We start from the raw sequence: 27,444 nt of genomic DNA, 5'->3' as shown, positions 1-27,444 counted from the left end.
GAACTCCAAGTGGCTGCTTCCAAAATATCCTTGGAAGGAACTCCTCTGAGGAAAGCTGCAGAGGTGGCTGTGGCCCTGGTGGAATGGGTTCTAATGCCTGTAGGTTCAGTTTTGCCATGAAAGGAATAGCAAAAGCGTATGCAGCGGGCTATCCATTTTGAGATTGTCTGTTTGGAAATTGGCTTCCCTTGAGCTCCTACAGCATAGGACACAAAGAGCTGTTCTGATTTTCTGAAAGTCTTTGTTCTGTCCAAATAATAACGCAGTTGTCTGTGGATGTCCAAGGAATGTAGTAATCTCTCCCCTTTGTTTTGAGGAGTAGGATAAAAAGTAGGTAAATGTATGGCCTGATTTAAAGCTACCCTGGATACCACTTTAGGCATAAAGGACGGGTTGGTTCATAAGGAAACTCTGTCCTGATGGAAGATGATAAAAGGCTGGACAGCCATGACAGCCTGTAGTTCTGAAACTCTACGAGCTGAGGTGATAGCCAGAAGGAAAGCTGTTTTCCAGGACAAATATTGCAAATCTGATGAGGCAGCTGGCTCAAAGGGAGGCAAGGTCAGTTTTTTCAGAATGAAATTAAGATCCCAAGCAAGTATTGGTTGTTTTCTTGGAGGTCTTAGATTCTTAGCCCCTCTGAGGAACTGTCTTAAGAGAGGGTGAGAAAATAAAGGTGGATCAGTGTTGTATATTGCAGAAATGGCTGAGGCATGGATTTTGATGGAGGAGAATGAAAGTCCACTGCTTAGCAGCTCAGCCAAATATTGTAGTATTTGAGGTAAATTCAGTTTTCCAGGATCCTGGCCCTTTTTCTCATTCCAGACACAAAACCGTTTCCATTTTGCGGAGTAAGCTTTTCTAGTTGATGGCCTTCTGGCCTCCAAAATGACATCCTGCACCTCCTTGGAGAGTAGGGCCTGTTGTGATGCTAAGGAATCTTCCATGCAGCTAGATTGAGTGTTTTTAGCTGGCTGTGAAGAGTTTTGAAGCTGTGCTGAGTCAGAAGAAGAGGCATTAGAGGCAGGGTCCATGGTGGGAATGCGTCAGGCTCCTCAGGAGTGGGTACCAGTGTTGCCTTGGCCAGTCCGGAGCAATGAGAATCATCTTTGGTCTGTCTGCTCTGGTTTTCAATAGAACTTTGGGCAGCAGAGGAAGAGGTGGGAAGGCATAAACTGTCATTGATGTCCAACTGAAAGAGAGAGCGTCCACTCTCCAGGCCTTTGGATGGAAAATCCTTGAGCAGAATTTTGTCAATTGGTGATTTTTGTGGGAGGCAAAGAGATCTATGTCTGGCCTTCCCCATTCTTGGATTATTTCTGTAAAAACTTTTGGATGCAGTTTCCATTCGTGCGGATCTGTCATATTCCTGCTTAGGTTGTCTGCCAGCGTGTTTTCCTTGCCTGGCAAGTACTGTGCTTGTAATTCCATTTGTAAGTCCATGGCCATGTTCTAAAGTGACATGGCCAGTTCTGCATAGGGGGTAAGAATGTGTTCCTCCCTGTTTGTTTATGTACCACATAACTGTGGTGTTGTCCGTTCTTATCAATAGTTGACCTGGTTGTAGAAGGTCCTTGAAAGCTATAATAGCATTTATTACTGCTAGCATTTCCTTTTGATTGATGTGAAGGTGCTTTTCTTTTTGGGACCATTTGCCCTGAATGCACCGATCTGTCATGTGCGCCCCCCAGGCGTAGTCCGAGGCGTCTGTTGTGATGACTTGATTTGCTTGAGGCTTGCTGAATGGAAGACCTGTGTTTGTTTGACATGCTTGAGCCCACCACAGGAATTCCTTTTGCAGACATGGAATTAGTGGTATTATTGTTTCCAAACTGTGGCTGTGTTGAGACCATATGTTTTTCAGGTACCATTGTAGTTTCCTCATATGCAGCTTTGCACATGGGATTAGTAAGATGCAAGATGCCATGAATCCCAGAGCCTGCAGGATTTTCCTTGCAGTCAGCCTGGTGCAATTTGCTAGTGCTCTGAAGTATTAAATTAGTTGCCCCTGCTTCTCTGGCGTGAGGTAGGCCATCTGGGTGTTTGTGTCCAAATTGGCACCCAGGAAAATTATCTTCCGAGAGGGTATTAGCCTTGATTTCTTTTTGTTGACTGTGTATCCCAGAGAGCTCAACAACATTATTACATAAGCCAGATGTTTCAGAAGAATGTGCTTGCTGTCCGCTTGGATCAGGCAGTCGTCCAAATAGGGGTATATTTGTATCCCTTGAAGTCTGCAGTAGGCAATTACTGATGCCAGGCATTTCGTGAATACTCTGGGCGCAGTAGATAAGCCAAAGGGCAATGCAGAGAATTGATAATGGGTTGAACCTGCAAGAAATCTGAGGTACCTTCTGCAATTTTGTCTGATTGGGACATGCAGGTATGCCTCCTTGAGGTCCAGTGTTACCAGCCAAGACTCCTTGCCCAGCATGGGAAGAAGTTACTGTAGAGTGAGCATCTTGAATTTTGGTACGAGTAGAAATGTGTTTAGGATGGATAGGTCCAAAATAGGACTCCAATCTTTTCCCTTCCTTGGTACCAGAAATAGCCTGGAATAAAAACCTTGACCTTGTTCGTGCGTAGGTACCTCTTGAATAGCTTTCATGCTTATGAGATCTGTAATTTGCCTTTGTGCCTCTGCCCTTTGATTGTGTGGCAGGTTTGGCATGCCTCTCATTTTTGGAAGGGTGTGAAAATGGAATTTGTAGCCTCTGTTTATAATGTCCAGGATCCATTTGTCCTTTGTGACAATATGCCAATTTTTGAAAATAATGCCAGCTTTCCTCCTAAGGGGCTGCCATTTGAGACTTGCTTGGCATGCAAAGGGGAAAGTCATTGGGTTTGCTTTCTGAAAGATTGCGAGTTATCCTCACCACCTCTTTGTGTAGGAGCTTGCCATTGTCTGCCTCTAAACGATCCTTGGGATTGTCCTCTGCCCCTCGGGCGCCTGTATCTGCCTCTTTGGGGTCTGTCCGTGGCAGGAAAGGACCAGTTTTTGGAAGGCCAATTTCTACTAAACGTGGGGGTTGTACCTGTAGAAAATCTTTCACAGTTTGCATTGATTTAGCCTTTTCCTCTATTTTCCTTAATACCTCCTCAGCATTAGCACCAAATAATACATCCTTTTGAAGAGGGGCGTCTAGTAATTTAGCTTTGACATGATCAGGCAAAGCTTGTTCCTTGAGCCAGGCATGCCTACGTATGACTGATCCTGTAACAGCAGCTCTACATGAGGCCTCTAGAACATCAAAACCACATTGTAAGGTATGCTTACCCACTTGTTCTGCACTGTGCATCAAATCCTGCAACTCCTTCAAGTCTGGTTGTTCAGGTTGTGACATTTTACTTTTCAATTGTGATAACAAAAACTGCTGGTATTTTAGCATATGGAACTGACAGTTTAAGGCCCTCATGGTTAAGGTAGCCGAGGTATATACCTTTTTCCCCACCTTTCTAAGGATCTGGAATCTCTCTCGGAAGGTAATGGATTTTTAGCAGTGGAGGCCTTAACTCCCTTGGGGCCCTGTGAGATGGTTTCTGGGTCAGCAGCATGGCTTTTGTATAGAAATTGGTGTGAGTCAGGAACCCTGTAGTACCTGTCAGGCTTAACTGGAGCTGGAGGTAGAGAGTCCGGGTTAAGGCAGGCCTCCGAGTAAACATCATCTAGGATGTCCAAGACAGGAGGTATAGCCAGAGGCCTGTGCTGAGGTAGCAAGAGAAATTCCCTAAGCCTTTTCTTGGAATCTGAATAATCCTGGCCTTCCCAGTGGAAGTGTTCCCTTAAAGTATGCAAAGTTTCCCCAAATGAGTAATCCTCAGGGGGGGATACAGAAGGGATGGACTCCTCCGCATCAGAATCTTCAGAAGGGGAGTAAGAATGTTCCTGATCATCAGAGTGCTCTGAAATAATGGAGCCCTGATCAAAGGAGGAGGAATCTTCCTCCACTCTGGGCCTTTTGTCCGGTGGGAGCTGAGAACCTCTGATAAGAGTAATTAAATCCTCAGCCATTTTAAGCATCTGTTTCTTAGGCATGCGGCCTGGAGATGGGCCCTGTGTAGCTTGTCTCTTAGAGTGCATGGTTGCTTTAGACTTAGTGAAAGCCTTGATGGAGAAAGAAGAGGAAGGTCTGAAGACACCTTGAGTGGAGGTGGACCTGTCCACATTCTGAGTTTCAACGACAAGAGTGGCTTCGGTATCTGTAGTCGGGGTGTGGGCCGAGGAGCCTGTGACCTGGGGCACAGGAGACACCGCCAAAGAAGTGTCATCGGTAGTCAGGGGCTGCGTAGGCGCCTCGCTGAGAACCGGACCACGTGTAGTCGGCTTTGGCGTGGTGTCGGTAGAGGCCGTGGACCTCGTGTGTCGGTCCTTATCTTTGCGTTTTTAGACAAAACTGGAGTCGGAGTATCCGACGACATAATATAGTTAAATGCTTTCCCAAAATAATGCTGGGCGAACTCCGCCCGACGCTTAATGGTGCGTTTGTTGACTGTAGCACAAAAGCGACAGACCGAGACGTTGTGGTCTGGGCCTAAACAAGGTATACAGAGGGAATGGAAATCCTCATGCGGTATTTGCTTCCCACAAGAAATACAATTATTAACTTTGTCTGACATCGGTCTGAGGCAAGAAAAGTTTCTAACGGGTACTTGGCTTTCAAGAAGACTTCGGTTTCCAAATTTTCGTAATCTCAGGAGCTGGCCGACCGGCACTTGCGAACTGCTTCTGCTTCGGGCACCGCGCGGCAAGAAAGACTGAAGAAAATGGCGTTGGCTGGTTCCTTTATACCCCTGTCGCACTGACGTCAGGGAAGAAGCGACGACAACCGACGCCGGACCTAGACTTTGGAATTCGGCCGACCGAGGACCCGCCTGACGGCAGGAGAACCCATCTGTTATGACTGCAGCTGTATGCACGATGAACATCAGGTACAACAGCATCTGACTCTGCAACCTATTTTAGCCTGGCCTCTTACACAAGCAAATCTGCTCCTACTGGTGACGGCAAAATAAAATGCATAGCATATACAAGATCCCGTTCTACAAAACAAAAGAAAAAAAAAGCCCATATACAATTCCTGGAGTTTCCCAGTGTTTTTCCCACACTTGTTAATAGGCTTGCATTAAGCCCACCTACACCATCTCAACTGATAACGAGTGTCTCTTTATCTGCTACACTCTTCTGATCCAATTGATTCACTTACTCTGCAGAAGCATCCTTAATACACAGATAATCTGAAAGGTATATATAAATGAATTACTCTGCAACACATTTAGTTTCCTCTCATGCCACTATCTGTAACAGCAAAAAGCACTGCTCACCTTTCTGATGACCATGAAGCAATGTAACATTGAAAGAAAAAGAAATAACAAAGCCTTAACACTACAGTTTTAAATTTGCTATGATCCACCACACTGCTGACAGAAAGCATCTTAACAGACCATCTTATACTAATAGTTCATACAGTCTGCACTATGGCCCGACCACCACAGCTGTAATCAGCAGAATTTTGCTGAGCTAATGTATAAATGCCAGCTTCACTACAACTCACAAAGATGCACTTAATGCACTGGAATTAACCAGTACAGCACTGCAGAAATAGCAAATTTACACAGGCATATACTGAATTAAGACAATACAGTTCCTGCAAATTTTTAATAAAAAAATTTTTTTTGACTATATAACTTAGTGTGTTCTTATTCACTGTAAAAAGAGTGATGAAAACAAATGATTTAGCAACACTTCCAAGACCCCCTGAACCCTGTAACACTGAATTCATTTGTTGTGTCATGCAGCTTTTGAGTCTGACACTCTCAGCTCATGCAGTTCAAGAAAAGAATCATAGCGACAGTCAAACAAGTGAGCAATGTAAGCATTCTACACTGCAGCAGTAAATGGATTCAGAATTGAAATTTGTCATGGTACTCATCTGTCATAATCAAATTCTTCAACTAAAGCATTACTTCGGAAATGTTGCCATGAAATGGAAATTCTATGAGGCGAGATCACAAGCATATTTTTCTGTCTGCATTGCTGGAACAACATTCAGGACAGTTAATTGTTGCCAAAGGAACAAACTGGGAAAAAAAAGACTGCTGCTATACATTTTGCTCAGCAGAGTTCGAGCAGCCCTGTTCTGTGGTTCTACTACATGTTAAGTACAGTGCACACATAAATATAATGATTTGTTGAGTTTGAGATCAGAATGCGTTAACAATGAATACACAGTTACCAAGAATACAAACGTTGCTGTTTTTGAAATAGTGGACAGGAATACCCTTTTCACTTAGCAGCTGGAAAACAAATCCTTTTGCCTCTTATCTATTCATGTGATACATTCTCTTGTCAGTGCCTTCCTTCTCTTACACTTCTCTCTGGATTGTTTATAAACATGTCTCATGCTAGGTTCTGTACCTTTTTAGGACATGCACAGACTATAACGTAAGAAGTGTTTTTCTCAGAAATGAGCATTGTTTTCATCACTGCTGCTTCCAAGTTTTACTGATGATGTATGCATTCAGCCATATACAATTGACCATGTTTACACATGACTATTTCATGAATCATGTACCCATCCATGTCTTTGGGCCCAATTTAAGGTTGAAAAATGTCCTTGGTTCCTAACATCATTAACAAAATAAAATAAATGGGTTTAAAACATAGCATGATAACCTATCAAAGAAAACACCTTTCTTAATTCAGTGGTCTACTGACACCATTAAAAGTAAATTTGCTTCTGCTTTTAACATCTGTTTTAGCTTTTCTACACACATCAGCTAGGAAAAGAGAAATTATGATGTAACATATGTGCTGTTCAATCAATGCAACAGAAGTTACAGAGCGAAAGATAAAAAAATATGTTCTGACTGCTATCAAAAACAAGTCTAAAAATACTATAACATGACAGTGTATACATTTAACCAGAGAGGGTTTAATACCAATGACTCATCAGAAAAACGTTTGTGGAGATCAAGGAGTAATCATGCCACGCATAACACATTATTTGCAGCTCAGCAAGAAATGGCTTAGTCTAACTGAAGCACTAAACATTAAATCTATTTAAATGTGAATAATACACCACAGAGTAACACAGAGGGAAGATCAGCTAAGAGATGGGAACAGCTTAATATAATACCAAATCTTTACGTTTATACTAGAACCTGGGTATTAACTGTATGCCAGCTTCAAACTGCACACTACCCATGCATTTACATGCGTAAAGTACCATGTACCCAAAAGCTGAAATTACTTTGTAGAATTTCATGTGCCAATTGTATGAACACACGTGTATTTCTGTCTTTGCAATGACCCCCCACCCCCTCCCCACATGCTCTTATTTTACAAATTTCACTGGCAGTAGCTTATAAAAGTTGCAGCCTTCTGTTGCTAATATATCAGCAAGTGAATCACAGTCAGCATCAGAACGGGTGACAGAGAATTTGCCCTCATGATGTGGAAGCAAGAAACAGCATCACTTATCACTCAACAACATACATGAGCATCACTTATCACACGTTGTCTCACTGTATTAGCACTTGCATTTACCTGTACAACACATTATGATTTAAAGTAAAATAGCTTTACAAATATGTCTACCACCACTACTGACAGAAACACTTAAACCCTAGCCCTCAATAAAGATTCAATATTCACATACATTGTCAAAACCTAGCCCTCAATAAAGATTCAATATTCATATACATTGTCAAAAACTGGCTTACCTTCCTTTTTGCGTGTCCTCTATCTTCTTCTTTTCCAGCTTTACTAGTCTTCCCAGGTTTTGCAGCTTTTTGCTCACCCGACTGCTTGATAGTGATTTTAATCTCAGGAGGACAGATATAGTTCTCCAGATTTTTAGGTGGTTTCTTGGCCCTTTTAGTAGTCTGTATCTTCAGTTTAAGACTTCCTTCAGTAAAGTTTGCTTCTTTGATTGAAAATTCATGCTCCTCTAGACCATCCCCTGGCACCCACTTTTCACTGTCAGCATTTGAATTTGAGTCTACATCCCTCAAGGACCCTGGGTCATCCTCTTCTTCATCTGCTTTCTCCCCATTCATGTTAACACTTTTCCCTGTTCCAGAAGCAGGCATTATAACTCCACGAGGGCAGCTGGAAATGACAGTTGCTTTAGCAGCATTAACTGATGTGAAATTTGTTTCAGCATCCTTCTGCCTGGAACCAACAGGGTTTTCTCTTTGCTCCATAGCAACTGCAATAAATTTTGCAGGAGAGAGTACTGAATCCAAACTGTAAACTCTAGCAAAGTAAAGAATTTACAGCTGCATCAATTCAAACTCTTCAAGACTTGTATGGCAGCTAGTATTTTCTACTGTAAAATGAAAAATAAGAGAAAACAGGAATTACCAGGTGAAAAAAAGAGAACATACAACACTACAAAAAGATAGTTATTATGCAAACAGTATGACATTATTATGAAAGCCGCATAACCGTTCCCGTCTGTAAAACAAAATAAATTCAGAAGCTGTTCTTGGATGTAACATCTTTAATTTGAATATAGGTAAACACTAAAACAGTTTAAATTGAAATCTGTAAAATATAACAATAGGCATAAAGCATCTATAATGAAACAGGTAACGTATGGAGCTATGCTTTCAACATTTCGTAAGAAAAATTAAGTAAAAAACTCACTTAAAAATTCAGCAATCTGACAGGCTAGTGCCTTTTACTACAACATATAGTACAGACACAAACAAAACATTACAATTATTAAAATGTGTTTCACTAAATTCAAGACTTGAAAACTGAAGAAGCAATTCTATCTAAACCAAGTACAGCAGAACAGAAATGGCAGTTTTAATCAGACAAATAGGGTTGCCAGCTGTCCGGTTTTTGACCGAACTGTCCGGTTTTCAGACAAATTGTCCAGTTAAAAAATTTAAACTCATAAAGTCCAGTTTTTTTTTGTGCCGCCAGAGGAAAGGAGAAAGTAAATGTATCCAGCTCGAACGGGAGCGGTACGATACACTACTAGCTACTACACAACAATGAAATGCTTTTAACTTCAGTATTCCTGGTAGCTACATAGTTTAGACAGTACATACATTAACTTAAGTGGCAATGATGTAATACAAATGGACAAATTTTATTTTCTGCTATACGGATTGTAGAGATATCACTGGAAGGCAGTACTCCACGGTGGGAAAACAGTATTTTTTTAGCTATCATTATCCTACCAACTACCAAGCAGTGACAAAAGAAATCTTATAGCAAGATTTAAAATGCTTAAGCACTCTGCCAACATTGCCCAGTGTTGCATTGTAGTACACTCAGACTGATTTTAGAACTTCACCATGCAGTGTAATACTGCTAGCAATTAACACGTCCTGATTTGTATTATCCTCATCTACTATGTTGAACCGTATTCCATGAAACAAATTGTGCATCTTGCTTTTGGGCACTTGCAGTTACCCACCATTATTTTTTTTTTACTTAATTCTGTCCAAAGGGACCACATTGAAAAATAAAACTATCTCTTTGCCATGTTCAGAAAATGGCAAGTGTGCTAGCTGCATGTGATTTCTTTTCCTACGTGCATCTTTCTTAGATCTAGAGGCTTGAGTCATCTTTCATTCAGTCTTATTGCCATTTTACAACTGCATAGCGGTCCAGTCTGCATCTTCGTAAACTTGTATTAGAGCGCATTGTTGTAGGAAGTTACCTGTTTTAACCCGCAACTTTGGCGATATAGAAAACATTAATGAAACTCTTTAAAGTATGTGTGCTTTTCTGAGATTATGACGTATACTTTGAAAGTAACATAAAACATGTCACCTGTTAGAAATCCATTCATCCACAACCCCTTTATCCCATTTTTTGCATATGTGACATGTAAAGAAAAAGAGTGGGAGGTCAGTCGGACCCAGTACAAGATCTTAAGTACTAGCATCTGAAATATCACACTAGGGGCAGTAACACTTAGCTCAATTGACCCCCACCCAATACAGGTGCAGCCAAGGACTGAAACTTTCTAATCCGAAGTACGAAACGGAAAATATGTTACATCTTAACAACTGAGTACCTGTCCCACGCCCCAGTACAAACAGTATTTGACAGAACTTTCAAAATGCAAGGGTTTATTGCGGGAAATTAAGGCTATCAATTAAGTAATTATTCAATATTTGACAATGTATAAAATGGGTGAGTTGAAACGATAGTATGTATTCTGAAGAAGTTCGTAAGGACGAAACCTAGGTCAATAAAGAAGTGTTTGCTGCAGAGTTCGTGTGGTGGCTTTCGTGGAGTTGTTTGGATACTACAAGTAAATATTTTCATATATTGAGTCTGTTTTCATCTCCTCATTGGCATCGGCCTCACCTTGCTATTTTTCGATCACTCTGCCAACATTGCCCAGTGTTGCATTGTAGTACACTCAGACTGATTTTAGAACTTCACCATGCAGTGTAACACTGCTAGCAATTAACACGTCCTGATTTGTATTATCCTCATCTACTATGTTGAACCGTATTCCATGAAACAAATTGTGCATCTTGCTTTTTGGGCACTTGCAGTTACCCAACATTATTTTGCTTTTACTTAATTCTGTCGCAAGGGACCACATTGAAAAATAAAACTATCTCTTTGCCATGTTCAGAAAATGGCAAGTGTGCTAGCTGCATGTGATTTCTTTTCCTACGTGCATCTTTCTTAGATCTAGAGGCTTGAGTCATCTTTCATTCAGTCTTATTGCCATTTTACAACTGCATAGCGGCGGTCCAGTCTGCATCTTCGTGAACTTGTATTAGAGCGCATTGTTGTAGGAAGTTACCTGTTTTAACCCGCAACTTTGGTGCGATATAGAAAAACATTAATGAAACTCTTTAAAGTATGTGTGCTTTTCTGAGATTATGACGTATACTTTGAAAGTAACATAAAACATGTCACCTGTTAGAAATCCATTCATCCACAACCCCTTTATCCCATTTTTTGCATATGTGACATGTAAAGAAAAAGAGTGGGAGGTCAGTCGGACCCAGTACAAGATCTTAAGTACTAGCATCTGAAATATCACACTAGGGGCAGTAACACTTAGCTCAATTGACCCCCACCCAGTACAGGTGCAGCCAAGGACTGAAACTTCCTAATCCGAAGTACGAAACGGAAAATATGTTACATCTTAACAACTGAGTACCTGTCCCACGCCCCAGTACAAACAGTATTTGACAGAACTTTCAAAATGCAAGGGAATGTTAAGATCATCATTTCTGAATGAGCAGTAAAGTGATGTTATTGACTTAAATGATCTTATGGGGTAAATCAAAACTAATAGCAAAGATAACTGCTTACATTTTTTTGGATTTTTTTAATCAGATTTACCACCATGTGCACAGGCTGCTAGCTCTTGACCTTTTATCTCCATGGATCATCCATAATTAGGTTTAGGAACATAGAAAATAAATAACTGGAGAAAAATGCACCATATTGACACTTTTCATCAATACTGGTACTTACATCTGCAGCAGCCTAGCAGTGCAATTAGTGCCGCCTGTGTTCTTTTCTCCCCTTTAAGTACGGCTTAAGTCATCAAAGTGGGTGGTCCCATCAGCTAATGTCACTGTGATGTCACAAAATAGGTGGGGCATGGGCGGGAGAGGGGGTGGGAATGGGTGGGGTTATGTGTGATGCGAGGGGCGTGACTTTAGTCCAGTTTTAGCCACAAAGAAACCTGGCAACCCTACAGACAAATGTTCCACCTTCTTAACTCTTTTACTATACATGTAATTTAATTCTTTACAGAACTCGACATCTTATTATAGAGATAAGAAATGTGAGCCCTCCTTCACAGCCAGCTGCAGCATGTGACTTACCTCTACAATTATGCAGCTTAACTCTGACACTAGACATAAATGAATCTCTTCCACCTTATGCTAGCTGTATCACAGTTCAAAAGTGGTTGCTGCTTGCTTGGTTAGTAAACTAATCCCGCCTGTTAATATTCCACTCCTTACATTTATAGTAAACCAAATGTAAAAGTAAAAGAGCAGCTGGCTCAGGTTCATAGGTAGGTACTAGGCTATCTGCCCGAAGGCATTTACAAGCCTAGCCAGAATGTGTTGGCTTTTGCTGCCCACTTAGATTAGTTCCCTGTGCCTCCGTCCAGCAGAGCCACTGAAGTGATCCCTGGGGTAAACTTTCTGTTTCCCATCCACTCGTCACGGTTTCTCTTGAAGACTGTTAGTGAGGAGCTCTGCCTAATGCAGATTGGAATCTTGTTCCAAAGCATGGGAAGTCTCTGTGACAGGAATCTATCCCTCCAGCATGTCCTATTTATTGTTGTGGTGAGGTTTAGATCCCTAGTGTGTGTGGCTCGAGGGGATAAGCTTTTCTTTAGGTGGAGCATGTCCATCAGTTCTGGGTTGGACATGGCCTTGTATGTCAGGCAGAGATCACCTCTGAGTAGGCGGTATGCAACCGAGTAAAGCTGGAGTTTCTTCAGTCGAGCTGCATAGGGCATCTGTTTGAGGCCAGTGATCCTCTTGGTGAGGTACTTCTGTGGTCTATCCAGCTGTTGCAGGTGTCTTGTAAGATACATCCCAAATGGGTCTGATGAGCGATGAGTAGAGGGGCACAATGACCTCTTTTGATCTGGATGCGAACCCTTTTGTGATAAGGTGTGCCATGTAGAAGGATTTTCTAACCACTTTGGCAATGTGATTATCAAAGGAGAGTTTACTATCTACTTGGGTCCCCAGATCCCTTATTACGTCATCCGTATTTAGGGGACTACCACCTATGTGGTAGTTTGTGGGTACTGTTTTTTCCAAAGGGGATGACTATGCACTTTTTGGCATTTAGCTTGAGGCCATGATTTTGACACCAGGTGTCCGTCTCAGTGAGACCCTTTTAGAGGATGTCTACGTCTGCCGGAGAGTCAATTATAGCCCCTAGTTTGCAGTTGTCTGTGAACTTGGTCAGCTCCTGTACTTGCCTGTACCTCTGAGAAGTATATGCCAAACAGGAGGGGTCCTAGGACTGAGCCCTGGGGAATGCCACTTGAAACCGGTTTAGAGTCAGACCTAGCTCCCGCAACTCTTACCATGTGGGTTCTGTCCGTGAGCCAGCTGGCAACCCATCTTGTGACGTAGGGGTTTATGTTCAGGCTGGTTAGCTTGTCTATAATACCAGAATGAGGAATGGTGTCAAAGGCCTTTGCGATGTCTAGGTAGGCTGTGTGTACCACCTTTCCCTCTGATCAGTCCAAAGGGCTCTTCCACATACAACTAAAGATCTACCTATGGTTACAACTTCTATTATTTTTCTGCTGCTCCCATGGTACCTTACAGCATTATGTCTTTTGGTTCTCTCAGGATATGCCAGACCTACAACACCAGAAGTTCTGCTTTGTTTTATATGAATAAACTTAACTAAATGCTTCAAAACCCACACATAAGAAATAACTAGAAATAAAGAGATCAGAAGTACAAAACATAAAAAGGAACCCCACTACACTAATAAAAAGTACAAGAAAGCCCTAGCACACACAGTCTCTTCACTGTGCAATGCATTACACCTACTGTAATGGAGACCCAGTGGATACATGCAAATGACCCCTTAAAGTGATTTGCCAACATTTCTATACACATTGCGACATTGCAGCATTCGATGAGTCAAGTGCTGAGATGTATTCTCCAACTTGCCCCTCCTTAGTTTTTTTGACCATATTTTTTTAATAAAAAGCTTTGAAAACTTTTTAATAAACCATGGCACAAAAAAAATTTAGCTTTGCCAGTTGTGACGTTACTATAGGCTAACATGAGCTGTGGCTATTGACTTTAACAGGGCACCTTAGTGCATGCACAGAGGTGTGCTCATTAAACTCTAAGGAAGCAACAGATGCTTTTCCTGTGCCTATGTCACTTAGGTTAAACTTCCTTGTCTTTCCTCAGTGATGTCAGTGCAAGTAAAACGTAAATTTTTAAATTAATTTTAAATACAAATGTGATGGCCAAAACGTTTCCTGATGGAGAGAAGTGCTGTTCGAGAGTTTACACATTACATGCTGTAGTGTAAAGGTACATTTCAAAACATCAGCAAACCACTTTAAGGATATATCAGTGTTTCAGCTAAACACCTTCAAAATGCTCACAACTTCTTGTGTTTTCTTTTGTAAGTATTTACTGATGCACTTAGGCTAAACCCTACTGGCCATAGACATGCCATGCTTTGCCCATTTTTTTCTGAGGTCACTGGTACAGCATATATGGATTGTTTGCTCACACTTTAAAAAAAGAGCTTAAAAATAAGCTTGATGTGCATACCATTAGGGAAACTGAGAAATATCCTAAACAATTTCTGAACCAAAGGGTAGAAAGGTCATACAAACTATTTAGTAAAAACTACAAGAAAAATGCAGCAAAGCTAGAGTCTTCACTTTATAATACCTTAAGCAGCCTGTAATGCAGGCCCATGTGATATACGTAAATGATCTTTGAAGGACATACTGGTATTTCAGCTACAGTGGATATAAAAAGTGTACACACCCCTGTTAATGTGATATAAAAAAATGAGACCACAATAAATCATTTCAAAACTTTTCTCACCTTTAACGTGACCTATAACCTGTACAATTCATAGGTTCATAGGTAGGTACTAGGCTATCGGCCCAAGGGCCTAAGTAAGCCTAGCCAACAAGGTTCCCTGGCTTACACACCCAAGAAAGTTAATTTCCTGTGCCCCTGTGGAGCAGAGCCACAGAAGTGATCCCCGGGGTGTATTTCCTATTTCCCATCCACTCATCAAGATTTTTCTTGAAGAGTGCCAATGAGGAACTTTGCTTGACATAGATGGGTAGCTTGTTCCAGAGTATACGAAGTCTCTGGGACAGGAATCTATCCCTCCAACATGTCCTGTTTATTGTGGTGAAAAGGTTTAGGTCCCTAGAGCGTGTAGCTCGGAGGGATTGGGTTTTCTTTAGGTGTAGCATGTCCAACAGCTCTGGGTTTAACATAGCTTTGTATGTTAGGCAGAGATCTCCTCGGAGTAGACAATATGCTACAGAGTAAAGCTGGAGTTTTTTGAGACGGTCAGTGTAGGGCATCTGTTTGAGACCAGTAATCGTCTTTGTGAGGTGCTTCTGTGGCCTTTCCAGCTGCTGCAGATGTCTTGTGAGGTACATTCCAAAAGGGGCGTTGTACTCTATAATGGGTCTAATGAGTGCCAAGTAGAGGGGAACAATGACCTCTCTTTTCCTGGATGAGAACCCTTTTGTGATGAGGTGTGCCACATTGAAGGATTTCCTGATTACTGTGGCGATGTGAATATCAAAGGAGAGACTACTGTCCACTTGGGTCCCAAGGTCTCTTATCAAACATTCGGCGTTAAGTAGATTGCCGTTTATGTGGTAGTACATGGGCACAGTTTTTACCAAAGCGGATGACTGCACTTTTTGGCATTGAGCTTGAGGCCATGCCTCTGACACCAGCCATCTGTCTCAGTGAGGCCCTTCTATAGCATGTCCACATCATTTGGGGACTCAACTATGGCTCCTAGTTTGCAATCATCTGCGAACTTTGTTAGCCAGAGGCCTTCTGTGTTAGCCTGTACTTCAGAGAAGTAGATACCAAACAGGAGAGGTCCTAGGACTGAACCCTGTGGTACTCCACTTGTCACTGGTTTGAAGTCAGAATTGGAATCTGCAACTTTTACATTGTGGTTTCTGTCAGTGAGCCAGTTGGCAACCCATCTTGTGACATAGGGATTTAGATCTAGTTTAGTGAGTTTAGCTATAATTCCAGAATGGGGGATGGTGTCCAAAGCCTTGACGAGGTCAAGATAGGCTGTGTGAACCACCTTACCCTCGTCTATAGCTTTGATGACTGCCTCAAAGAAGTCAATCAGGTTCAGAAGGCATGATCTGCCTTTCACAAACCCGAACAGGGTGGGGTCCAGAGTTTGGAGGTTACCAATGTCTTTATGAGTTCCATGATGATACATTCCATGGCTTTGTAGACCAGGCTCGTCAGGCTAATAGGGCGATAGTTCAATTGAAAAACAAACAAATCTGTTAGGGGGAAAATATAAAAAAAATGTACAATATGCTGGTTGCATAAGTGTGCACACCCTTAAACTAATACTTTGTTGTGTGTGCACACCCTTAAACTAATAGAAGCACCTTTTGATTTAATTGCAGCATTCATTCTTCCTGGGTTGGAGTCTATCAGCATGGCACATCTTGACTTGGTAATATTTGCCCACTATTCCTTGAAAAAGCACTCCAAATCTATCAGATTGCGAAGGCATCTCTTGTGCATAGGCCTCTTCAGGTCACCCCACAGATTTTCTATTGGATTTAGGTCTGGGCTCTGGCTGGGCCATTCCAAAACTTTAATTTTCTTCTGGTGAAACCATTATTTTGTTGATTGGGATGTATGCTTGGGGTCATTTTTGTCTTGAAAGGTGAAATTCCTCTTCATCTTCAGCTTTCTAGCAGACGCCTGAAGGTTTTGGGCCAAAAGTGACTGGTATTTGGAACTGTCCATAATTCCTTCCACCTTGACTAAAGCCCCAGTTCCAGCTGAAGAAAAGCAACCCCAAAGCATGATACTGCCATCACCATGCTTCACTGTGGAGATGGTGTTCTTTTGGTGATACAAAGTGTTGTTTTTGCACCAAACGTACCTTTTGGAACTGTGGCCGAAAAGTTCAACCTTGGTCTCATCAGACCAGAACACATTTTCCCCACATGCTTTTGGGAGACTTTTTGCAAATTTTAGCTGGGCCTGGATGTTTTGCTGTGTAAGAAAATGCTTCCATTTTGCAACCCTACCCCACAGTCCAGATATATGGAGAATACGGGAGATTGTTGTCACATGTAGTACAAAACTAGTACTTGCCAGAAATTCCTGCAGCTCCTTCAATGTTGCTGTAGGTCTCTTGGCAGCCTCCCTTACCAGTTTTTGTCTTGTCTTTTCATCAATTTTGCAGGGATGTCTAGTTCTTTGCAATGTCACTGCTGTTCCATATTTTCTCCACTTTTTGATGACTGTCTTCACTGTTTTCCATGGTATATCCAATGCTGTGGAAATTGTTTTGTACCCCTCTCCTGACTGATACCTTTTAGCAATGAGATCCCTTTGATGGCTTTTGTTGTAGCAGGCAACTGAGAAAATCTCAGGAAACCCTACTAGGACAGCTGACCTTTATTGGGGTTAATCAGAGTCTCTTTAATTGATGGCAGGTGTGTACCCAATAAGACTGAATGCTGTAATTAAATCAAAAGGTGCTTCAACAAAAAAAGAAGTTATGTCCTTACCATAACGTTCCATGTAGAGTGTTCATCTCGCCTTTGTTCTTACACACGGGTTCGGAGCCGATCCTCGGCTCCGAGTCGGCCGAATTGCAAAGCTCTGAATCTCAGAGAAGCTCGAGACCAGCCCATATCCCACAATCCTCCCTGCCATTACTCAGATCTAGTTTGCAAGCAAACCAGACGAAAGGATCCAACACCTGTGGTGCTAGAAGCATACACTCTCTTCAGCCATTCAGAGACACTCTTTCACCATAACAATAACTAATGGTCTAAGCATATATCCCATGACACACGGGACCATATACCCCGCAAAGGGTCAAGACACGTCGATCAGACTCTAATCCTACCAGTTCTTCCAAACACATGGGGAATGTAAGAACAAAGGCGAGATGAACACTCTACATGGAACGTTATGGTAAGGACATAACTTCTTTATGTAAGAGTGTTCAATCTCGCCGTTTGTTCTTACACACGGGTAGCGTCCCTAGCTCCGTGACCCCGAGTGACTCATGGAAGAACGTTCCTAAGCACAGTGGAACCAAATGATGTCCTATCCTTGGAGACCTTGTCCACTCTATAATGAGTGATGAAATTATGTGGTTTAGACCACGTGGCTGTTGCACAAATAGTGTCCAAAGGCAAGCGAGCCGCATGAGCTAAGGAGGTGGAAACAGATCTGGTAGAATGGGCCTTAGGTTTGTTTGGTAAGGATTGGTTTGATTTAGAGTATACAAATGTTATACAGTCAGCAAGCCATTTAGATAGTGTACGTTTAGTAATTGCCATGCCCTTTTTATTGTCTGCAAAAGCGACGAAGAGTTGATCCGTTTTTCTGAAAGCTTTGGTCCTGTCTAAATAAAATCTTAGCTGCCTGTGGACATCCAACTTGTGCAACATATACTCCAGTTAGTATGGTTTTTGAAAAAGGTAGGGAGTTCTATAGACTGGTTAATATTCGTAACTGAACATACTTTTGGAAGGAAAGATGGATTTGTATGCAAAGAAACCCTGTCTGGGTGGAATATCAGGTAAGGTGGTCTGACCGATAATGCCTGCAGCTCTGAGACTCTACGAGCTGAGGTCACGGCAACGAGAAACAGCGTCTTCCACGACAAGAACTTTAGGAGGCATGACAAAGCAGGTTCAAAAGGCGGCAACATGAGTTGCGACAGTAGCAAATTCAGGCTCCATGGAAAGCAAGGTTTTCTGACAGGCGGTCTAAGACGGAAGGTTCCTTTCAAAAAGGCTTTACAAAGCCTGTGAGACATAATGGAAGAACCTCCCTCACCAATATGGAAGTTTGATATAGCCGCCAACTGTACTCTTAGAGTGGAAGTAGAAGCTCCTTCGTGAAAAAGGATGGATAAGAATTCTAAAATTTTATGTAAAGGAGCTACCAAGGGATCTAAGTTTTGACTAGATGCCCAATATAGAAAGCGTTTCCACTTACTCGTATAGAGCTTAGTAGTAGAGGCTTTATGAGAAGCAACTAGGATGTGTTGAACTGATGGAGGGAGTAGATGAGACCTGGCTAGGCAGGGAAGCGGAGCAGCCAAGCTGCTAGTTTGAGGGACTGTAGAGACGGGTGAGGAACTCCCGACAAGTGTGTCAGCAGGTCTGGCACTGGGTCCAGAATCCACGGTTCCTCTATTTGATGAGCTCGAAGAAAGGGAAACCATATTTGACGAGGCCAGAATGGGGCTATGAGTATTATAGTCCTTTCCAGGCTCCTGGCTTTCTGTAGAAATCTGGGAATCAATGGAGTAGGTGGGAATGCATATAGGAGACCCGGGGGCCAATCGTGTATCAGTGCGTCCCTGGGGACATCCCCCGGAGGGGGTAGAAGGGCAAAGTAGCTTCTGCATTTTGCATTCAATGGGGAAGCAAACAGATCGCAGCAAGGCCGGCCCCATTTGCGGAAGATCTTTTCCGCTGTCTGTGAATTTAGGGACCACTCGTGAGGTAACAGGATGGCTCTGCTCAACCTGTCCGCAATGACGTTGGATGACCCCGGGATGTGCGTTGCTATCAGAAAGCGACCCGTGGACTCTGCCCATTGCCAAATTCTCATGGCCTCTCTGCATAACGGGTAAGACCTGGTTCCCCCTTGCTTGTTTATGTACCAGACTACAGACATGTTGTCTGTCTGAACTGCTACTGTCCCTAGAGGTAAGAGGGCTTGGAAGTGTTGCAACGCTAGGAACACTGCCCTCAACTCCAGAACATTTATATGTAGAGTGTACTCCATGCTGGACCATTCTCCTTGGACTGTTCTTGCCTGAAAAGGCCCCCACCCTATCAGGGAAGCATCCGTGGTTATTGTGGCTGTTGGAATGGGTAGAATGAACGGGCGACCCACAGTGAGGTTCTGGTCGCGCACCCACCATGAGAGGTCCCGTCTGCAAGATTCTGTTATCCTGATCTCGTGCGTTAGGGGTAGGTGTTGGAACGACCACTGCGCAAAGAGCAGCCATTGAAGAATCCTCATGTGTAACCTTCCCATAGGGACTGCAATTAATGCGGCTGCCATCAGTCCCAACACTTTTAACACCAGTTTGGCCGGGGCTTTCTTGCTGACTAGAAGAAGTAGGACCTGCTGTTTGAGTGTTGAAGCTCTTACTGGGGGGAGTTTTAGTAGTGTCGATCGTGTATTTAGATCTGCTCCGATGAAGGAAATACACTGTGAGGGCGATAAACAAGACTTTTCGAAGTTTATGGATATCCCTAAGTGGGAACAAAGGCCGATTGTGTAGTCTCTGGCTTGCAATAGTCGACGCTTGGTGGTGGCGGTGAGGAGCCAGTCGTCCAGATAGGGAAATACCCGGAATCCTTGTCGTCTCAAGTGAGCCACAACTACTGCCATGCATTTGGTGAATACCCTGGGGGCTGAGGTGAGTCCAAAGGGCAGAGCTCGAAACTGAAAGTGATTGGCCCCCAGCCGGAAGCGCAGGTGATCTCTGGACGGTCTGGCCATTTTGATGTGGTAGTACGCGTCTTTGAGATCTATAGAGCACATCCAATCGTCCTTCTGTAAGAATGGAAGGATCGATTGAAGCCTGACCATCCGGAACTTTTCCTTCTTCACGAAGTTGTTGAGATGGCTGAGATCTAAGATCGGTCTCCAGTCCCCTGTCTTTTTTGGAACTAAAAAGAACCTTGAGTAAGTTCCGAATCCTCTTTGGTCTGCCGGGACTGGTTGGATGACTCTGTTTTCGAGCAGCTTTGAAATTTCTACAGCTGCTAGTTTTCGCAGACGGGGTAGCACGTCTGGAAATTTACTTTGTAGTGGTGGCGTTGAAAAGAAGGGGATTTTGTATCCTCTGGTTATAATGCTTTTTACCCAAGAATCTGAAGTAATGTTTAGCCAGGCCAGTGGGTATAAAGCTAAGCGACCCCCGACTGCCTCCAGAGCAGGACAGCTGGGCCTCTGTTCAGGCGTGCTGGAAAGGCTTCCCAGGGACGGAATCCCTGTCGCCTTGGTTATGCAGACCCCCTCTGCCGCTGGGGCGGCGTCTTCCATTTCTACCCCCTCCTCTGCCTCTGGAAGGGGTATCACTCTGTGTGGTCTGGAAAGATCCCTGATTCTTACAGAACCACATTTTTCTGCCTCGTTGCCCTTTGGGGTACGGTCTAGTAGGAGCGGAAAAATGGACCCCGACAGCAGACAGGGTCTTTCCCTCTTGCTTGCACCGAGTGAGAGTCTCCTTAACCTTGGGCCCGAAAAGTGTGGCACCATCAAAAGGGGCATTGGCAAAGGAAGACTTGAAGGCTTCCGCAAAGGAGCATAGCCGCATCCATGATTGTCTTCGAAGAGCAATCGCTGAAGCTGCAGCTCTACTCGATCCCTCGGCTGCATACGAGATGAGCCTCATGGATGAGTTAACTATGGATGTGAGGGTGTTAAGTTGTGCTGTTACCTTATCTGAAACAGCAGCATCTGTGTTACCCTGGAGGGTATCTGTCAGCTCCTTGATGAGATCCCTCTGCAAACGTGTGAAATGGGTCAGGTAGTTTAGCGAACGCATGGAAAAAGTCGCTGAACTAAAAATGCGCTTCCCATATCTGTCCATAGTCTTAGAATCCTTATTAGGAGGATGAACAGATGAGGAAGACTCAGACATCTCCTTTTTCGTGGCTGCCGCCACCACCATAGCGTCGACAGGGACTCCCTTGGTGAGATAAGATTTATCTTGGGGGGCAGTGATGAACTTGTTTGGTTTCCTAGGTACTGGTTCCACTGTGTCAGGTGTCTCCCACGCCCTTCGAGTAATCAAATCCATTAATTCATCGAAGGGCGGGGTCACCCAGGAGGTAGAAGGTTGAGCCCCAAAAGCCTTCAGCAGCACCGACTCATCCTCAGTGGGGGCTAGGGACTGCCAATCACCCCTCTGTTTCAAGATCTCCAGGATGTCTGCAAATGACACATCCTCCGAGGGTGATTTGGGGGACCCCTCTGCCTCATCCAAGTCGGTGTCAGACGTTAGAGATTCCTGTGGGGAATCTACGTGCCTCCTCTTGCACAACCGTTTCCTTGGGACCTCATCAGAGGGGGCTTCTGGTGAGGTCTCCAAGGAACAGGGGGAACCCTCTGTGGGTGGCTGAGGCAATTGGGCTCGACGCTTGGTGTGGATCGTGGGAGCAGAAACAGAAAGTGGCCCTTTTGGGGAAGGAGAAGTGCTGTGTGTGTGTGATATATATGATGTTATGATGTGGTTGTCTGTGCAGACAATACCTTCCTCATAAGGTCAAAGGCCCCCGAACCCCTGGCTAAGGGCTCCCCCGGTTCCGAAAAACATGGAAGCATCCCAGAACTAGGTGCCGTGGGCTCCGACCCCGAGGACGGAGCCGAACCAGTCTGTGCTGAGGCCCCGAGAGGGAGAGTTGGCACCGATAGGTCGGTACGACTCTCGGTCCCGGAACCGAGCAAAGACCGTCGGCTCCGCGACTCCCCTAACGGTTCCGAAGGAGTCGAAGTCAAAGGTGTCGATCGTGCAATGGACGGTTTTGGCACCGAGGGCTCCACTATCATCAGGTCATCTTCTCCCGGCTCCGAGATCTGGATGGGTCTCGAAGGAGGACCCGTTGGAGATATGGGGAGGCCTTCTAGTTTCGACACCAACTGGGAGGAAATTGCAATTAACTTGGAAAGGGCCGTGTTCTCCATGAGTTTCTGCACGACACGATCCACATCTGTGTCAGACAAGGGTCTGGAAGAACAGGTCGAAGAAGCCGAAGATGGCACCGACCGAAGAATGGACGGTGGTGGCAATTCCGACACCAGTTCCAAGATTTGGGGCTCAGTAAAAGATAAATGTTCGACGCTCGGCCCCGAGATCTGTGGAACCGGCGAACGAACCCGAGAAGATGAACTCGGAGCCGATGACATGGGCTCCGACATCTTCGACCCCTTCGAGGATTTAGAAGCCTGATCCGACTTGTCCAAAGCCTCCTGAAAGGCCGGCTTCAACAATTCTCTGTCAATAAGCTTCTCTGTCAATAAGCTTCCTGCGTCTATCTGTCATGACCCTCCCGCTAAAGGAATGACAAATAGAGCAATCCTCTTGGAGATGGAGAGGGCCAAGACAGTAGACACAGGAAGCATGATTGTCAGTAATGGACATTTTCTGCCCACACTGACATCTTTTAAAACCAGATTTGGCTTTTTCTGACATTGTACAGTAACAATGATAATAACTACAATAATAGGGAAAAATGACTAATCCTAGCAATATATGTATACTAAACAGGTTTTATATATATATAAAACTCTCACAAAAAACCACACCCAAGAAAAAAAGGTTAGGCCACAAAGGTGCCTGAAGAAGAAAAATGGGTACATATATATATATATATCACACACACACAGCACTTCTACAGTAACTACTAACTATAAGGAAGTATCAACAAGAAAAAAATTTGAATTCTTATCTGAAGAAATCAACAACACCTCAAGTTTCTATCTGGTCCAAGCTCTCCTCGATCCGATCTGTTGCAGCGGCAAACTAGATCTGGGTAATGGCAGGGAGGATTATGGGATATGGGCTGGTCTCGAGCTTCTCTGAGATTCAGAGCTTTGCAATTCGGCCGACTCGGAGCTGAGGATCGGCTCCGAACCCGTGTGTAAGAACAAACGGCGAGATTGAACACTCTTACATTATTAGTTTAAGGGTGTGCACACTTATGCAACCAGCGTATTGTACATTTTTTATTTTTATATTTTTTCCCCTAACAGATTTGTTTGTTTTTCAATTAAATTGTACAGGTTACAGGTCACATTAAAGGTGGGAAAAGTTTTGAAATGATTTATTGTGGTCGCATTTTTTATATCACAAAAACTTGGCATTTTATCAGGGTTGTGTACACTTTTTATATCCACTGTACATGGCTTCTTAATGCCCAAGGCTATTTACTTTTACTTTTGTTTTTTAATTTTTACTGGTTCGTTCAGATCAACATATTCAAACTCCACTAGATGTAGACATGCCATGTTTTGCACTTTTTCTGAGTTTTCAGTGCAGCATACGTGGATTGTTCGGACATATGTCAGACACACAAAGCTTAAAAAGAAGCCTAACATAAAAGGGTTTTTGTACTGTTTCTTAGTCTGGCACCAACTAGGATATATTTTCCACTCAGCCAAATATGACTTTCAAAAGAAGGAAGAAAGTACAGTTGGGTAAGTAAACTTACCATAACAGTATATATTCAAATGACCACTGCTACAGTAGCCTTAACTACATGGATTATATCCAAGGATATAACAACCGGCCAGATTCCAAAGCTTCAAGGCATCTTCCATCAGCACAAGCTGTCAGGCAGCTCGAGTGGTGCTGAAGTCTGGGCACCAAGCCCTTCAGAGCTTTCCTGCCAACAGAGACAGGGAGGCTGAGCCTTGAAAGGACAAAGTTAGGAAGAACAAAAATAAATAAAATACCAAAAAACAAGGAGGACAGAGGAAAGGAGCAGATACTGCAGCAGTGATCATTCTAGCATCTGATGTTATGGTAGGTTTACTTACATAACTCTACTATGTTCATTATATTGATCACTGCTGTAGTAGCCTTAGCTATATGGCTAGATTACACTTGCTTACTACAATTGGGAGGTGGAAGGAGAATATTCCAGGAGCCCCCGGAGAATGATCCTTGCAAAGAATGATCTAGACTCACAGAAGGAATTACGCTTATAGTACTTTGTAAAAGTATGTGGGGAGCACTAAGCTTCTGCTTCTAGAATCTAACCCCTTCCAAAAAGCTGTGGGTGTAGCCAAGGACCTGGTAGAGTGGGCCTTGACTTTGCCTGTAGTAGTTTTGTTGTGGTAAGTATAACAAAAGGTAATAGGCTTAGGCAACCATTTTGAAATACTCTGTTTTGACACAGGTTGTCCTTTCTTCTTACCTTCACAAGAAATGAACAACTGATTTGAAATCTGAAAGATTAGTGTCTGAGTTGTTTGTGGACATCCAAGGTAAACTGCACGTCCTCTTTTCTGAGTATGTGTAAAGTACAGTTGTGTACACTTGCCATAAATGTAGATGCTCGAGTCTATTCACTGCTGCAGTCATTACATTTGGGTTATCTGCTTGCAGGTAGCCCTCAGTCAGCCTGCTTAACAAAGTCTTGGATCCTGCGTCGGTTGCTGTCCCTTCTTCCATGACATCAGGTCATCAGGGGTATAAAACATGCAGCTGATGCCATTACATCAGTTTTTCTTGCCCCAGATGTCAGGTGCCCCCCTAATGGGAAGCAATTAAATATAAAAGTACAAAGATATACCTCCAACAAAAAAAGCAAATACACCAAAAAGGCTTTTAAGCATAGTAAAGGAAAGTAGAGGTATAGTCAAAATAAGTTAGGGGGCTGGAGGGAGGGTAACCAGGACTGCAACAGTGAATACACTCGAACACCTACATTTATGGTAAGTGTACACAACTGTACAATGTTCTTTGTGTTTCACTGTTGCAGCCATTACATTTGGGTAGATTCCCAAAGCAATGGTTGGGAGGAGGAATTTAGATAGCATTAGGGCCAGCTATAAAGCCCTGCAAGACTGCAGTGGCAAAGCCAGCTCTGGATTTAGAGAAAATTGGCAAATGATAATGATTGGTGAAAGTATGTACAGAACTCCAGGTAGCAGCTTCTAGGATGTCCCTGGTAGGGATGCCTCTGAGAAAGGCTATAGAGGTAGATGCAGCCCTGGTGGAGTGAGGTCTGATCTCTGGGGGATAGGTTTTCCATGGTGCTTATAGCAGAAATGAATGCAATGGTTTATCCATTTAGAAATGGTTTGCTTTGAAATAGCCTTCCCCTCTGCCCCTGCAAATGCCACCAGCAGTTGTTCAGATTTCCTTTGAGGTTTAGTCCTGTCCAAGTAGAATCTAAGTTGTCTGTGCACATCTAAGGAATGCAGTATCCGTTCCCTTTTACTCTGTGGATTGGAAAAGAAGGTTGGCAAATGAATGAACTGATTAAGAGCCACACTGGATACCACCTTGGGCATGAAGGATGGATTGGTTCTGAGGGACACCCTGTCCTCATGAAAGATGATGAAAGGCTCCACTGCCATAAGGGCCTGTAATTCAGATACCCTTCTAGCTGAAGTGATTGCTAAAATGAAAGCTGTTTTCCAAGAAAGAAATTTTAAGTCTGCAGTAGCAGCTGGCTCGAAAGGAGGTAGAGTGAGTTTCTCCCAAGACAAAGTTAAGGTCCCAGGGCTGGGGTTGGAGCTCTCCTGGGTGGTCTCAAATTTCTGGCCCCTCTGAGGAACTGCTTGAGCAGTGGATGAGAGAAGATGGGAGGTTCTGTGTTACAATGAGCTGAAATGGCTGAGGCATGGATTTTAATGGAGGAAAAAGACAGGCCCTTGTGAAGCATCTCAGTTAAGTACTGTAAAATCTGAGATAAATTGGGCACTACTGTGCTCATCCCTTGAGATTGGTTCCAGGCACAGAATCTTTTCCATTTTTCAGCATAAGATTTTCTAGTACTAGGCCTCCTTGCCTCTAAAATGATATCCATCACAGGTTTGCTGAGGGATGGTAAAGGAGAGATTAAGTAATTAGCCAGGCTGCAAGGTTCAGTGTTAGAAGCTGAGGGTGCAGAATCTGGTTCTCCTGCTGTGACAGCAGGGAAGGAGTCTGAGGCAGGTGCCACGGAGATAACCATGACACACTGCGCAGGAGGGGGTACCAGTGTTGGCGCGGCCAGTCTGGAGCAATCAAAATCATCCTTGGTTTGTCCTGTTTGATTTTTAGTAGTACTTTGAGCATACACTTTCCAGGCTTGTTTGTGGGGAGTCCTTCTGCAAAATTTGTCCAATTGGTAGTTCTGGGGAGAGGCAAACAGGTCTATATCTGGGATCCCCCATTTGCTTGTCAACATGTTGAAAATCCTTGGTTCCAGTTTCCACTCATGTGGGTCCATGAGGTTTCTGCTTAGTCTGTCTGCCAGTACATTTAATTTTCCTGGCAGGAATTGAGCTTGTAGGTGCACTTCGTAGCTCAAGGCTGTGTTCCACAATGCCATGGCTAGTCTGCAGAGGGAGTAAGAATGTCTACCCTACTGCTTGTTTATGTACCACATAACAGTGGTGTTGTCCATCTTTACCATTAGTTGTCCTGGAAGAATGTGGTCCTTGAAGGCTGTCAGAGCATTCTGTACAGCATGCAGGTGCATTTGACTTGGGTTCCATTTACCCTGAATGCACTTCCATGCCAGGTGAGCCCCCCATGCATAGTTTGACGCATCTGTTGTTAGGGTTTGGGTGGCAGGGGGTGGTGTGAAAGGTAGTCCCTTGTTTTGGTGGCAGGCCTCTGCCCACCAAAGGAACTCTAGGCGTAGGCAAGGTATGATAGGAATCATTCTTTCTAGGTCTTGAGAATGTTGACAAAATAGGCTTTTTAGATACCACTGTAGTTTCCTCATATGCAGTCTTGCATATGGAATTAGAAGAATGCAGGAGGGGCTTGCACTATTTGTCTTGCAGATAGCAGGGTTTTTGTGGCCACTTGTTTGAAGTAGGTTGTCAAATGAATTTGTTTCTCTGGCGTGAGGCAAGCAATCTGGGAAGTTGTAGTCAAGCTTGCTCCCAGGAATATAATTTGTTGACAGGGTACCAGGTGTGAATTCTTTTTGTTTATGGTGTACCCCAGACAAGTTAGAACCCTTTGTACAAAGA

The 27,444-nt window shown here is 43.5% G+C and overlaps 1 protein-coding gene across 1 annotated transcript in view; it reads right to left on the bottom strand.

Annotated features, from left to right (window-relative positions):
- The window catches only part of SETBP1 (SET binding protein 1), a 1,237,816-nt gene that overhangs the window by 980,129 nt on the left and 230,243 nt on the right, over positions 1 to 27,444 (bottom strand). The window contains exon 2 of the mRNA XM_044087459.1: positions 7,723 to 8,330. Coding sequence (XP_043943394.1) covers positions 7,723 to 8,205 — 483 coding nt within the window. The 5' untranslated portion in view covers positions 8,206 to 8,330. The remainder of the gene's footprint in view (positions 1 to 7,722; positions 8,331 to 27,444) is intronic.

This window comes from Protopterus annectens, chromosome 1.part1 (genome assembly GCF_019279795.1).
Source record: "Protopterus annectens isolate FY-2018-M chromosome 1.part1, PAN1.0, whole genome shotgun sequence".
In the NCBI taxonomy this organism is placed as follows: Eukaryota; Metazoa; Chordata; order Ceratodontiformes; family Protopteridae; genus Protopterus; species Protopterus annectens.
The sequence above is the reverse complement of the archived record's forward strand: the minus strand, read 5'-3'. Positions and strand labels throughout refer to the sequence as shown.